This window comes from Notolepis coatsorum (genome assembly GCF_963971535.1).
Source record: "Notolepis coatsorum genome assembly, chromosome: 7".
NCBI lineage: Eukaryota > Metazoa > Chordata > Actinopteri > Aulopiformes > Paralepididae > Notolepis > Notolepis coatsorum.
Genome location: NC_140171.1, coordinates 143260821 through 143272963, shown reverse-complemented (window position 1 = coordinate 143272963; position 12143 = coordinate 143260821). Strand labels below are relative to the sequence as shown.

Here is a 12143-nt window from a genome sequence, read left to right as displayed (position 1 = left end):
ACCGGCTGGAATGCCACCATCCACGGCCAATGTTAACGTTAATATCGCCTAATCTATGTTTTAAATTATGGCTGTGTCTAATCTGCCCGTCGCTTATCAAAGAATCATTTTCCAGTGAACATTGTTAAGGCAGATTGTTTTTTTATCGCTTCATTTCCATTTGATAGCATTTTGAAAATCACCCGTTTTCGGGGAAAAAACAACCCATGCCTATGATAATAGCCTTTTACTGGAATATTCCAGAACGTTGTCGTTTGTCGGCCTATTTATGAATTGTTTTCAAATAAACGCTAGATGATCGATAGTATATGTGTGCGCTCGTGCCGTGCGCTGATAATCGCTGCTCTTATTTCCTCATGGCTTTTACAGTCAAAACAGCCATATCACATATCACAAACACTTATATATCCGTGAAAACGAGTCTGATTATCCTATCACTGATAACATAGATTCCTTACCTGAGGTCAGATGGTATCCAAATGGTTTATTCCAATTTCCGATCGCCATTCGAAAAAATCGATAATGCAATATCTTTCTAATCATAGAGGTTGTTTTACTACCTCCATGACTGGTTGGCCTCATCTTGGCTTCAGACATGTTATTTATTCTTTTTATTTTTTATTTATCCTTATTGTAGTTTGAACATTGCATTCACTTGGCGTGACGTCAGAGCCTTCAAAGAGGGTTTGAGTTTCTTCCTGTTTATGAATGCAGTAATGTAGCTTTAGTTTGCCGCACATCTACAATGTCCAAGAGAACCACTGCTGTATCGGAATTAAAATCAGTCCATTGCGCCATTTAGTTTCCACACGTCGAGAGTGACTGACAACATTAATTGCAATGGTTCTCCAAATATTACGGCGTCCAATACGTCCATAATCCACAGCATCACCATTAATCAATTTGTCAGTCTACGTTATAATACTCAACAGCGTAACAAGTAGCGAGTCACGTTTTCATAAATACAATTCCACTACACGGTAGGCAGTTACAGAGGAAATTACTGTGTCAGACGCAGAGAGGGAGAGGTACAGTGTGGCAGCTGTGGGGGAGAGTGCTGCAGAGGAAATGCAGGAAGAACCTGAAACGGCACCACCAAAACCAACCATTGACTCTGCTACATGTGCACCTGATGAAGACGAGGATGAGGAGGAGGATGATGAGAGAGAGGAATCAGATGACTCCACAGATGAGGAATGTACTGGGAAACCAGATGTGTGCGGCTGCAGCTCCTCAGAGAGTGAGGCAGAGGAGGAGGAAGATGCACATAAGGAAGATGCACACAACAGGGCCACTACTGAACCTCCAGTGTTTAAAACGAGAGCTCTCAGAAGCAGGACAGCAGCAGTCTCAGCCAGTCCAGGAGGGCTGACCGGGCGGCACCGTCCTGAGGAGGAGAGGGACGGCAGCATGGAGGTGCATCTCCCGAGACGTGGCTCTGCTCTGCAAGGACCTGCTGAGGACGGGAGTGTTGGAGGAGATGACGAGCCGGTGGAGGAGCAACTGCCTAAACAAGCTTATCAAGTGAAGCCCATGGAAGCCCATGGTGTTACCGGGGCCGGTGATGGCCAAACACTTTTGGATATGCCAGTTTCCAAAAGGAGAAACTACAAAAGACGACGGCGTAAAGGAAACCTGCAGGGAAGAATGGCTGAAACCTCCCGACCGACTTACCGCAGAAAGTCCTGACGACCCCGATGGAGTCTCGCAACCAGTGGACATTGGCTGTATGCCTATCAGAGCCATAGGGCTCTGTTGAACTTTGAATATACATCCTATCAGAGCTATGCTCTGTTTGTTAAAACAAAAAAAAACACTTTGAATATTATCATTGAGTTTCCTTGACTGTTATTCGAATTACCAATTAATTTGTTCTTCCCATGCTCAGGGACAACAAGCGGAAACCAGAGCCCCAGTCAAGCTTCTTCGTGTTTAGAACTATGATTTGGGATTGATTATTATTGAGGATTGCAGGCTATAATGAACACTCACCGACCATGTTTTGTTTTGTAATTGTGTAGACACAATTAGGGGCCGGTGTAAAGGCCAATGAGTGTTCTTGTTATAGATTATTATTAGTATTATTATTATCTATATATTACATATTAGATCAATGCACTGTTTTAAACTGTCTTATTTATGTTTGGACACTAGAGGGCTCACCACCTATTACAGCCCTATAAATAGCCAAGGTGATCAATGGAATCGTGTGCACCTGTGTTAGGATACAATTTTCTACCTGTTTCACTGCTGTTTCACTGCTGTTTCACTGTTTCATCTGAGCACTTGACAACTGTTCTGATTTAACCCTTCATTCACCATCATTCACCTTTGGACAACAATAAACCTGTAAACCGAACCGGCGGCAACTTTGGACATTCAATTCATTCAACATCACAACTTTGGGACCGAGTAGGAGCCAGTAATAGCGGGTGCACCGTGGACGCTTGTCAATTCACTGGGGAGCGACAAGCGGCCACTACAGTATTGATCCATCGTGTGTACAGTATAACCCATATTCGCCGTGGCTCAGAGGCTCCAGAATGAACTCTGGTAGACCCCGGCTGCATCAGTGAGAAGTAAAATGTGGAGTCAGAAATCCGTTCTCCCATTCACTTGAGTCCATTCCAAAAGGGTGATTTACCATCTGGGAGACGATAGGGGGCGCTTTTTTCACATCTGAGCGCCGGCGGTCCCTGGATCTCCAACGATAGGCTCGCGTGATGCAATATGATTTCAGATCGCTAATAAATAAAATAAAAAAAATAAATAAACGAGAATACTCGTGACGTGGCATTCAACGGTCGGGGCGTAAACCCGAGAAAAGCCGTGAGTGGCATACAAAGTGTTAAGAACTTCTACTCATGTACAATAGAGAGCATCCTGACTGGCAATATCACCTCCTGGTTTGGGAATAGCACCACACAAGACCGTAGCAGACTACAGAGAGTGGCCCGTTCAGCCGAACGCACAATTGGAGGGGGGCTTCCCACTCTCCAGGACATTTACAACAAGCGGTGCATGGGTAAGGCTAAGAGAATTATCAAAGACTCCAGCCACCCAAACAACTGCCTCTTTGAACTGCTGCGGTCAGGCAAGCGATACCGGAGTCTCATGGCAAGCACAGAGACTCGGAAGAAGCTTCTATCCTCAGGCCATCAGAATGCTAAATGACAACACTATGTAACAACCATCAAATGCACACACATCCACACACTCACTTTAAACAAACAACTCACTGCAGCACCCACTTTAGACACTTTAACACACTTTATATTTATTGGTAAAGAATTTGCACTACAACCCATACCTCATTACACCTTACTGTAAATTGTACCTCATCCCATTTCTGCTTTGTACTGTATAGTATATTGTATTGTAACTCGGTTACTTCTACTCTGCATTGTACATTGTATATATGTATATACTGAACACTTGTCTACGTACTTGACTTCTATTTTATACTTACTATACTTATTTTATACTTATCTATTTTTATCTAGCACAATCTCTGGAGCAAAACAGAAAGAAGCATTTTATATAAAAGTATTCTGTACTTCTGTATGACAACTAATAAAGAAACTTGAACTTGAACTATGTTTATCCAAAATGGCCATTGGCACCAATGCATTGGCACGCGCAGGAGATGTCGAACGAGTTTTCTTTCACGAGAGAAAAAAAACGCATATCCCTCACGTAAGATAGTAATTTCCAGAATTTCATTCGCTACAAAAGCGGTCAATAATTTTGAATTTTGTGATTGGTCCGGTCATTGGGAGGCGAAACCGGAGGTGGTAACTTTTTCGAAACTGACGCTCGTTGGCTGTTTGGTCTTATAACCCGAAATTGGAAGCACGTAATAGGCAGAGTAGCGCGTAATAGGCCATTTGTGTTCAACCGATGTGTTGGTTGATGGACAATAACAGCTGACAAACAAGGGCAAATGTGCTGCGACTTGTGCAGGCAGGCCATCGAAACATCAAGAGGAACATTCAAACTATGATAATATGGAGAAAAAAGAAGAAAAAAAAAATTAATCGCGATCTGACTTCCAAACATGAGTCTCTTAGTGCTGGGCCCGGTCACATGCTGTATATACTGATCGCATGCCATAAAACGACAATTGGCAATTACCTTGAAGTTGATCTCAACCATTTTTCTTGCCCAGCTTCCTAGCCTCTGGACCAGCTTCCTAGCCTCTGGACCAGCTTCCTAGCCTCTGGTCCAGCTTGCTAGCCTCCCAGCTTCCTAGCCTCTGGACCAGCTCCCTAGCCTCTGCACCAGCCCCCTAGCCTCTGGACCAGCTTCCTAGCCTCTGGACCAGCTTCCTAGCCTCTGGACCAGCTTCCTAGCCTCTGGACCAGCTTCCTAGCCTCTGCACCAGTTTCCTAGCCTCTGCACCAGTTTCCTAGCCTCTGTACCAGCTTCATAGCCTCTGGACCAGCCCCCTAGCCTCTGGTCCAGCTCCCTAGCCTCTGCACCAGCTTCCTAGCCTCTGGACCAGCCCCCTAGCCTCTGCACCAGCTTCCTAGCCTCTGTACCAGCTTCATAGCCTCTGGACCAGCCCCCTAGCCTCTGGTCCAGCTCCCTAGCCTCTGCACCAGCTTCCTAGCCTCTGGACCAGCTCCCTAGCCTCTGCACCAGCTTCCTAGCCTCTGGACCAGCTTCCTAGCCTCTGGTCCAGCTCCCTAGCCTCTGGACCAGCTCCCTAGCCTCTGTACCAGCCCCCTAGCCTCTGCACCAGCTCCCTAGCCTCTGCACCAGCTTCCTAGCCTCTGCACCAGCTTCCTAGCCTCTGTACCAGCCCCCTAGCCTCTGCACCAGCTCCCTAGCCTCTGGACCAGCTCGCTAGCCTCTGGACCAGCTTGCTAGCCTCTGGACCAGCTTCCTAGCCTCTGGACCAGCTTCCTGGACCAGCTTCCTAGCCTCTGGACCAGCTTGCTAATATGGATATGGTAATTGCTTGCTAGTATGGATTCAGAACTAACAGATCCACATCAATGGCTCTCATGCAGGTAGCAGAAGAGTTAACAAATTCAATTGATAATAAACAGTATGCAGTTGGAGTTTTTATTGATCTAAAAAAAGCTTTCGATACCATTGACCATGATATTTTACTCAGAAAACTTAAAGTATGGAATTAGAGGGGTAGGGCTCAGTTGGATAAAAAGTTATATAGAAAATGGGAAACAATGTGTGCAGATGGGGGAGACCAGATCATACTTCAAAGTGATGACATGTGGGGTACCGCAAGGATCCATTTTAGGACAGAAATGATTTATATTGTATATTAATGATATCATTGATGTTTCTGATAAACTTAAATTTGTCATTTTTGCAGATTATACCAAAAACATTTGTTCAGGTGCAGACCTACAACAGTTGCTAACAAATATTACAGGTGAACTGGGGAAGCTGAAATGTTGGCTTGATACTAACAAACTCTCCTTAAATATAAGTAAGTCTAAATTTATTTTGTTTGGTAATAAAAAAATACATCCGGATACTCAAGTAGAGATATGCATAGATAATGTTCAACTTGAAAGAGTAAATTAATACTTTTTTGTGTGTCGTGATAGACCAAAACCTCAGCTGGAAAACTCATATTAACTATGTAAAGAAAAAAACAGCGCGTAGCTTAGGTATCTTAAGAAAAACCAGACTCATATTAAATTTGAGATCATTATACACTTTATTGTACTCTTTTATTACCATATCAAACTTACTGTATAGAAACTTGGGGAAACACATACAAAACTAATCTGAATCCTATTATCATTTTACAGAAAAAGGCAATAAGGGTTGTGAACAATGTTAGTTATTTCCATCCTACAAACACTGTTTTTTTTAACTAAGGGCATTAAAGTTCCTCGACTTAGTTGACCTTAAAACAGCAGAGATAGTTTTTAAAGCTAGAAGTTATCAACTGCCATGTAACTTACACATTTTGTTTAAAGAACGAGAGGTGGCGTATAATTTAAGAACACTCAATTTGAAACAGCCTAGAGCTCGAACCACACTTAAAAGTATGTCTGTCAGTTAAAGGAGTGAAACTCTGGAACAAAATACCGGATGAAATAAAAAGCAGCAGGAGTATTTTTAAGTTTAAAAATATGTTTAAAAACAGGGTTCTAGAATATTTTATTTTTTATTATTATTTTTTAGCATTTTTACAGCTTTATTGGTCACGCAGGACCGACAGAGGAGAGGGCGAACGGGAGGAGAGGTGGGGAAGACATGCGACAAATAACGACGGGAGCTGGGATCGAACCCGGGTCGGCCGCGTAGGTGCGCGAGGCACTATGGTATGCGCCACGAGGGCGCCCCAGGGTTCTAGAATCTTATAGTAAAATGTAACCTACAATCTGTTTTTCTCTACCATGAAACTCTGGTATTGCAGATGAATTTTTGATTTTCCTATGTTGGCTTATGTTCTTTTCAGGAACGTTGATTGTTGATTGTTTGTTTTTTATCTTGCAAACTTAAACTTTTTTTGTTCTTTTCTGGATCGGTTTTTGATTGTTGTTTTTATTTTTTTGTTATATTTTGAAAACTTTAACTTTTTTGAATTTGTTTTTTGAATTAGGGGTAGGTTGCTCTATAAGCCTTCGGCTTCAAACCTATCCTTTTCATTTGTAAAATTTTTTGAAAAATTATTAGTTTGTTTATTTGTAAACATTCGAAATAAAATCATTCATTCATTCTAGCCTCTGGACCAGCTTGCTAGCCTCCCAGCTCCCTAGCCTCTGGACCAGCTTCCTAGCCTCTGGATTAGCTTGCTAGCCTCCCAGCTTCCTAGCCTCTGGACCAGCTTGCTAGCCTCTGGACCAGCTTGCTAGCCTCTGGACCAGCTTGCTAGCCTCCCAGCTTGCTAGCCTCTGGACCAGCTTGCTAGCCTCCCAGCTCCCTAGCCTCTGGACCAGCTTGCTAGCCTCTGGACCAGCTTGCTAGCCTCCCAGCTCCCTAGCCTCTGGACCAGCTTGCTAGCCTCTGGACCAGCTTGCTAGCCTCCCAGCTCCCTAGCCTCTGGACCAGCTTGCTAGCCTCCCAGCTCCCTAGCCTCTGGACCAGCTTGCTAGCCTCTGGACCAGCTTGCTAGCCTCCCAGCTCCCTAGCCTCTGGACCAGCTTGCTAGCCTCTGGACCAGCTTGCTAGCCTCCCAGCTCCCTAGCCTCTGGACCAGCTTGCTAGCCTCTACAGGTGTGGTCCTGACCTCCACACATGTCTGTCCCCAGCTTCCCTCTGGCAAAGGCCCCAAACTGGTATTCCTCTCACAAGGGTTGGAAGGTGGCTTATCAACTCCTTAGGCCTGCCTACTATGACCATGTCAAGTCTGTCCTTGACAGCCTCTAGCTAGGCTGGTCTGTAAACACTTACAATATTACAGGTTTTTATCAATTTCACCAGCAGCTGTGTAACTGTCGGAGAATGAAGGGAAGAGGTATAGAAGATGAAGAGGTGTTATTTTGTGTCCGTTTCATTTAGACATGCAATCAGCTGGAGGTGCTTGGTGGATCGATGTCGAGGGAAGGCCCCTTTGGAAAGGGAGACAGTGAGACCATGAGTAAGTGTTGACTTTCCAGAAATATTAAGATTAAATATTTCTAGAATAACCTCCCAAACGATACAGAGAGAGCGAGCAGCAAATGCAGCTAGTCTGCTACCATGTTAAGTGATGGAACATACGGTACTATACACGGCAGCACACCAGAAGTGCACGTTGCCTTGCAAACTAGACGGTGCAGATGACCGCAGAGAGCAGGATGACCGCAGCCTCAATAGGGAGGTGTAGTCTGACGTCACTTTAGTTTCCCGCACGGTCCTCCCGTACAGGGATTTATCATTGGGGAAAATGTATTATCTGCTATTGTAATAATTCTGCCTCATGAACATTGGCAAGCTTTCCATTTTTGCACAAAATGAGTTCCCTTCTATCACTAACATTATTGTTTAAGGATTTTTGGTTGAAATAAAATGAGTTATATGGTTGTTTAATTTGTCCTTAAAAAAGAACTACACTTACTACACTGTCGCTCAGTGCCGTCTCCTAATAGCAGCGCCAAAGTGAAGTGTAGTTCCTCAGTGAACGAAAACGTAAACATTGTTATTTTGCTACTTTTACGATTAATTGCGAATTGTTTGATGTTGAGCTATAGATTGTGGATGAATACACACAGAAAGGTACACCATGCCAATGTTCATGCTTTATTTGTTTTAAACAAGACAATTTAGAAATGTGTCCATTGGAAATACATGATGATTTCAAGTGAGGTGGACCGCGTGGGAAACCACAATGACGTAACCACTACACTACACAGGTACCCATGTACATGTCGAGATACTTCCCAAAGGTCAGTGAATATCACGACCACAACACCAGAGGGAGTTCCACAAATCATGTGCAACCCAGATTCGGCTCAAATAAGGGACTAAACACGTTTTGCAATTATGCCACATAAAATAAAATAAAATAATGTGAATCCCTACCCTCCTTCAAAACCGCTCTCAAAGAGCACCTACGGGAGGCTGCAATTCGAAACTGGCCCCTGTAAATGTCCGATCCCACCCCCTCCTAATGTACAGTTCCCTCCCCCTCGTATGTATATATTTCCAGTTAGGATCTCTGTTTAACAGTACTGTATATTTGCATATCTTGTATGTCACAAATGTAACTTCTGTATGTCATAAATGTTATGATTTGATTAGATTAGATTTTTATATCTGTATGTCATATATGTTATGATGAATTGAAAATGGGGGACCCTGATGTAAACGAGACGAAAGTCTTTCTCTAGTCTGCATCCCCTTAACAATTGTGTGTATTGAGCTGTACTGTAATCAAATCAAATGTATTTGTAAGGCCCGACAACACGTGTTAATGTCCCCATGGGCCAGACACGTCTTCTTTAAACAAGTCAAGAAGAAACATCACAATAAGTCAAGAACAAAACAAGAAAGAATAACGTCCAAAAAGTTTAGAATAAATGCAACACTCCCAGACATACCCCACGCGAAGGTAAGGGAAAAACTCACTAAAACCTAGCAATAGGAAAATGTAATGTACCCATTCCACAATCTGTTAATAAAGTTTTCAATCAAACCTCCCTATACAAGCCTGATGGAACCAGTGCGGCGTCCCTTTCAAAATCATGCTGCTTACATACATTAGGGTAAAACTCTGAGCATGAATTCATAAAATACAGATGGATAGGAGTGCTGATCTGGGAAGAGTTTACATATGAAGCCATGCATAAGCATATTTGACTGCGTGACGCGCCCAGTGATCCTGGATCAGTAGTTAGTCATATCTTTTTACTTGCAGGAATACAAACCCTATGATGCAACCCCTGATTTAGATTAGAATGAATGGGATTGGAGTGATTGACGGTTGTATGGTGTGCTCTGATTGGAGTGATTGACGGTTGTATGGTGTGCTCTGATTGGAGTGATTGACGGTTGTATCGTGTGCTTTGATTGGCAGAGAAGGCCATGGCCGTGGCTCAGCATCACGATGCAGTGTCCGGGACAGAGAAGCAACACGTGGCCAATGACTACGCCAGGAGACTGGCCACTGGCTGGCAGCACTGTCAGGTAATGTAGTCTATATTTATGTGTGTATATATATATATATATATATATATATATATATATATATATATATATATATATATTACTATACCATGATGGAAATAAATAGCCAACTTGTTATGCTTTCATATTTGTTGTCTTTAAATATAGATGTAACTGGCAGTGTTAGATGGTAGGTGGTAGATGGTAGGGGTAGATGGCAGTGTTGGATGGTAGATGGCAGTGTTAGATGGCAGTGTTAGATGGCAGTGTTGGATGGCAGTGTTGGATGGGAGATGGCAGTGTTAGGTGGTAGTGTTAGATGGCAGTGTTGGATGGTAGATGGCAGTGTTAGATGGTAGGTGGTAGTGTTAGATGGCAGTGTTGGATGGTAGATGGCAGTGTTAGATGGTAGGTGGTAGATGGTGGATGGCAGTGTTGGATGGTAGATGGCAGTGTTGGATGGCAGTGTTGGATAGATGGCAGTATTAGATAGATGGCAGTATTAGATAGATGGCAGTGTTAGATGACCGTGCTAGATGGAACTGTCGGCACGTTCTCATGACAAAGTTTGCTTTGTTTATTTTCATCCCATTTTCTGCTTAGAAAATGATGCACACATTTAAAGATTTGTGCGTACGAGCACAATGTCCCTAATTGATTATCATTATCTCTCTCTCTCTCTCTCTCTTGGAGCTTGGGATAGGTCAATTGTGCTTATTCACTTCACATGCTAAGATTTGAAGGCTCTGTTGTCTCTTTCTGTCTCTCTCTCTCTCTCTTGTGTTTGTCAGTAACTCTCTCTCTCTCTCTCTCTTTCTCTCTCTCAGGTGTTGGTCAGTAACTCTCTCTCTCTCACATTCAAAACTGCTCTTAAAGAGCACCTACGGGAGGCTGCAATTCGAAACTGGCCACCGTAAATGCCCAAAACCCCCACCACCTCCTAATAGACAGTCCCCTCCCCACTGCATGTAATATATTCCCTCCCCGCCGTATGGATATTTCTCTCTCACCCCCCCCCCCCCCCCCCCCCCTCCTAAAGTACAGTCCCCTCCCCATCATATGTATATACTCCGTCAGGATCTAGGGGTAACAGTACTGGATATTTGAATACCGTTTATGTCACAAATGTATCGGTACTAAATACCTATATGTCCCTATGCCATAAATGTCATGCATGTTGTATGTTGTGTATGTCATAAATGTCTATATGAATTGAAAATGGGGGACCCTGATGGAAACAAGACAAACGTCTTTTTCAGGTCTGCATCCCCTTAACAATTGTGTGTATTGAGCCGTACTGTATTGTACCCATTCTGCAATCTGTTAAATAAAGTTTTCATTCATTCATTCATTCTCTCTCTCTCTCTCTCTCTCTCTCTCAGGTGTTGGTCAGTAACTCTCTCTCTCTCAGGTGTTGGTCAGTAACTCTCTCTCTCTCTCTCTCTCTCAGGTGTTGGTCAGTAACACTCTCTCTCTCTCTCTCAGGTGTTGGTCAGTAACACTCTCTCTCTCTCTCTCTCTCTCTCAGGTGTTGGTCAGTTGGTCAGTAACACTCTCTCTCTCTCTCTCAGGTGTTGGTCAGTAACACTCTCTCTCTCTCTGCTTTCTCCTCAGCTGAGTACAGGAGGGCCCTGGAGGCTCTGGAGCAGAGCATACGGCAAGTGGAGGTTGAGCTAGTGAGGGGTGACAGTGGGGGGCTACGGGAGAATCTGTCAGAGCTACGCAGGGACTTGGGGGTTTTCCTCCAGGACAGAGCAAGGGGTGCGCTTGTGAGGGCTAGGTTCACCATGCTGAGAGAGATGGATGCTTCTAGTTATTTTTTCTTTGGCCTGGAAAGGAAAAAATGTGAGGAAAAACAAATGCACTGTCTGCGTCTACCCAATGGACACGTCACGTCTGTGATCGGGGAGATGCGGGCAGAGGCTGTGCGGTTTTATTCTGTGTTGTATGGTGCTGAACAATGTGACCCTGTGTCTACGGACACATTACTGAGGGATCTCCCTCGTCTCTCTCAGGAACAGAGGACTGAACTGGACACTCCTTTAACGTTTGGGGAGCTGTCGAAGGCAGTCTCCCAGATGACTCCTGGTCGTGCCCCAGGGGTAGATGGTCTGCCTGTGGACTTTTACAAAGGATTCTGGGACACTATTGGACAGGATCTTTTTCGTGTCTTGCGCGAATGCATTGAGGTGGGGGAGCTGCCATTGAGCTGCCAGCGGGCAGTTCTGGCTCTACTGCCGAAGAAGGGGGACCTCAGTGAGCTCAAGAACTGGAGACCTGTAGCGATTCTTTCAGCGGATTACAAGTTGGTTGCAAAGTGCCTGGCCAACAGGCTTAACATGCACCTTGAGTCTGTGGTGCACCAGGACCAGTCATATGGTGTGCCTGGGCGTTCAATGACAGACAATTTGTTTTTAATAAGGGACATGTTGGACCTGTCAAGGCAACACAATATGAGCTTTGGAGTCATCTCTATTGATCAAGAGAAGGCGTTTGACAGGGTGGACCATGGGTATCTGTATAATGTTCTTGCCGGGTTTGGGTTTGGGGAGAGTTTTATGTCAATTGTAAAA

The 12143-nt window shown here is 44.1% G+C and overlaps 1 protein-coding gene across 1 annotated transcript in view; it reads left to right on the top strand.

Annotated features, from left to right (window-relative positions):
- man2b1 (mannosidase, alpha, class 2B, member 1) overlaps nucleotides 1-12143 on the top strand; it is a 121140-nt gene that overhangs the window by 39787 nt on the left and 69210 nt on the right. The window contains exons 9-10 of the mRNA XM_084318130.1: nucleotides 7486-7564; nucleotides 9482-9591. Of these exons, the coding sequence (XP_084174256.1) occupies nucleotides 7486-7564; nucleotides 9482-9591 (189 nt within the window). The remainder of the gene's footprint in view (nucleotides 1-7485; nucleotides 7565-9481; nucleotides 9592-12143) is intronic.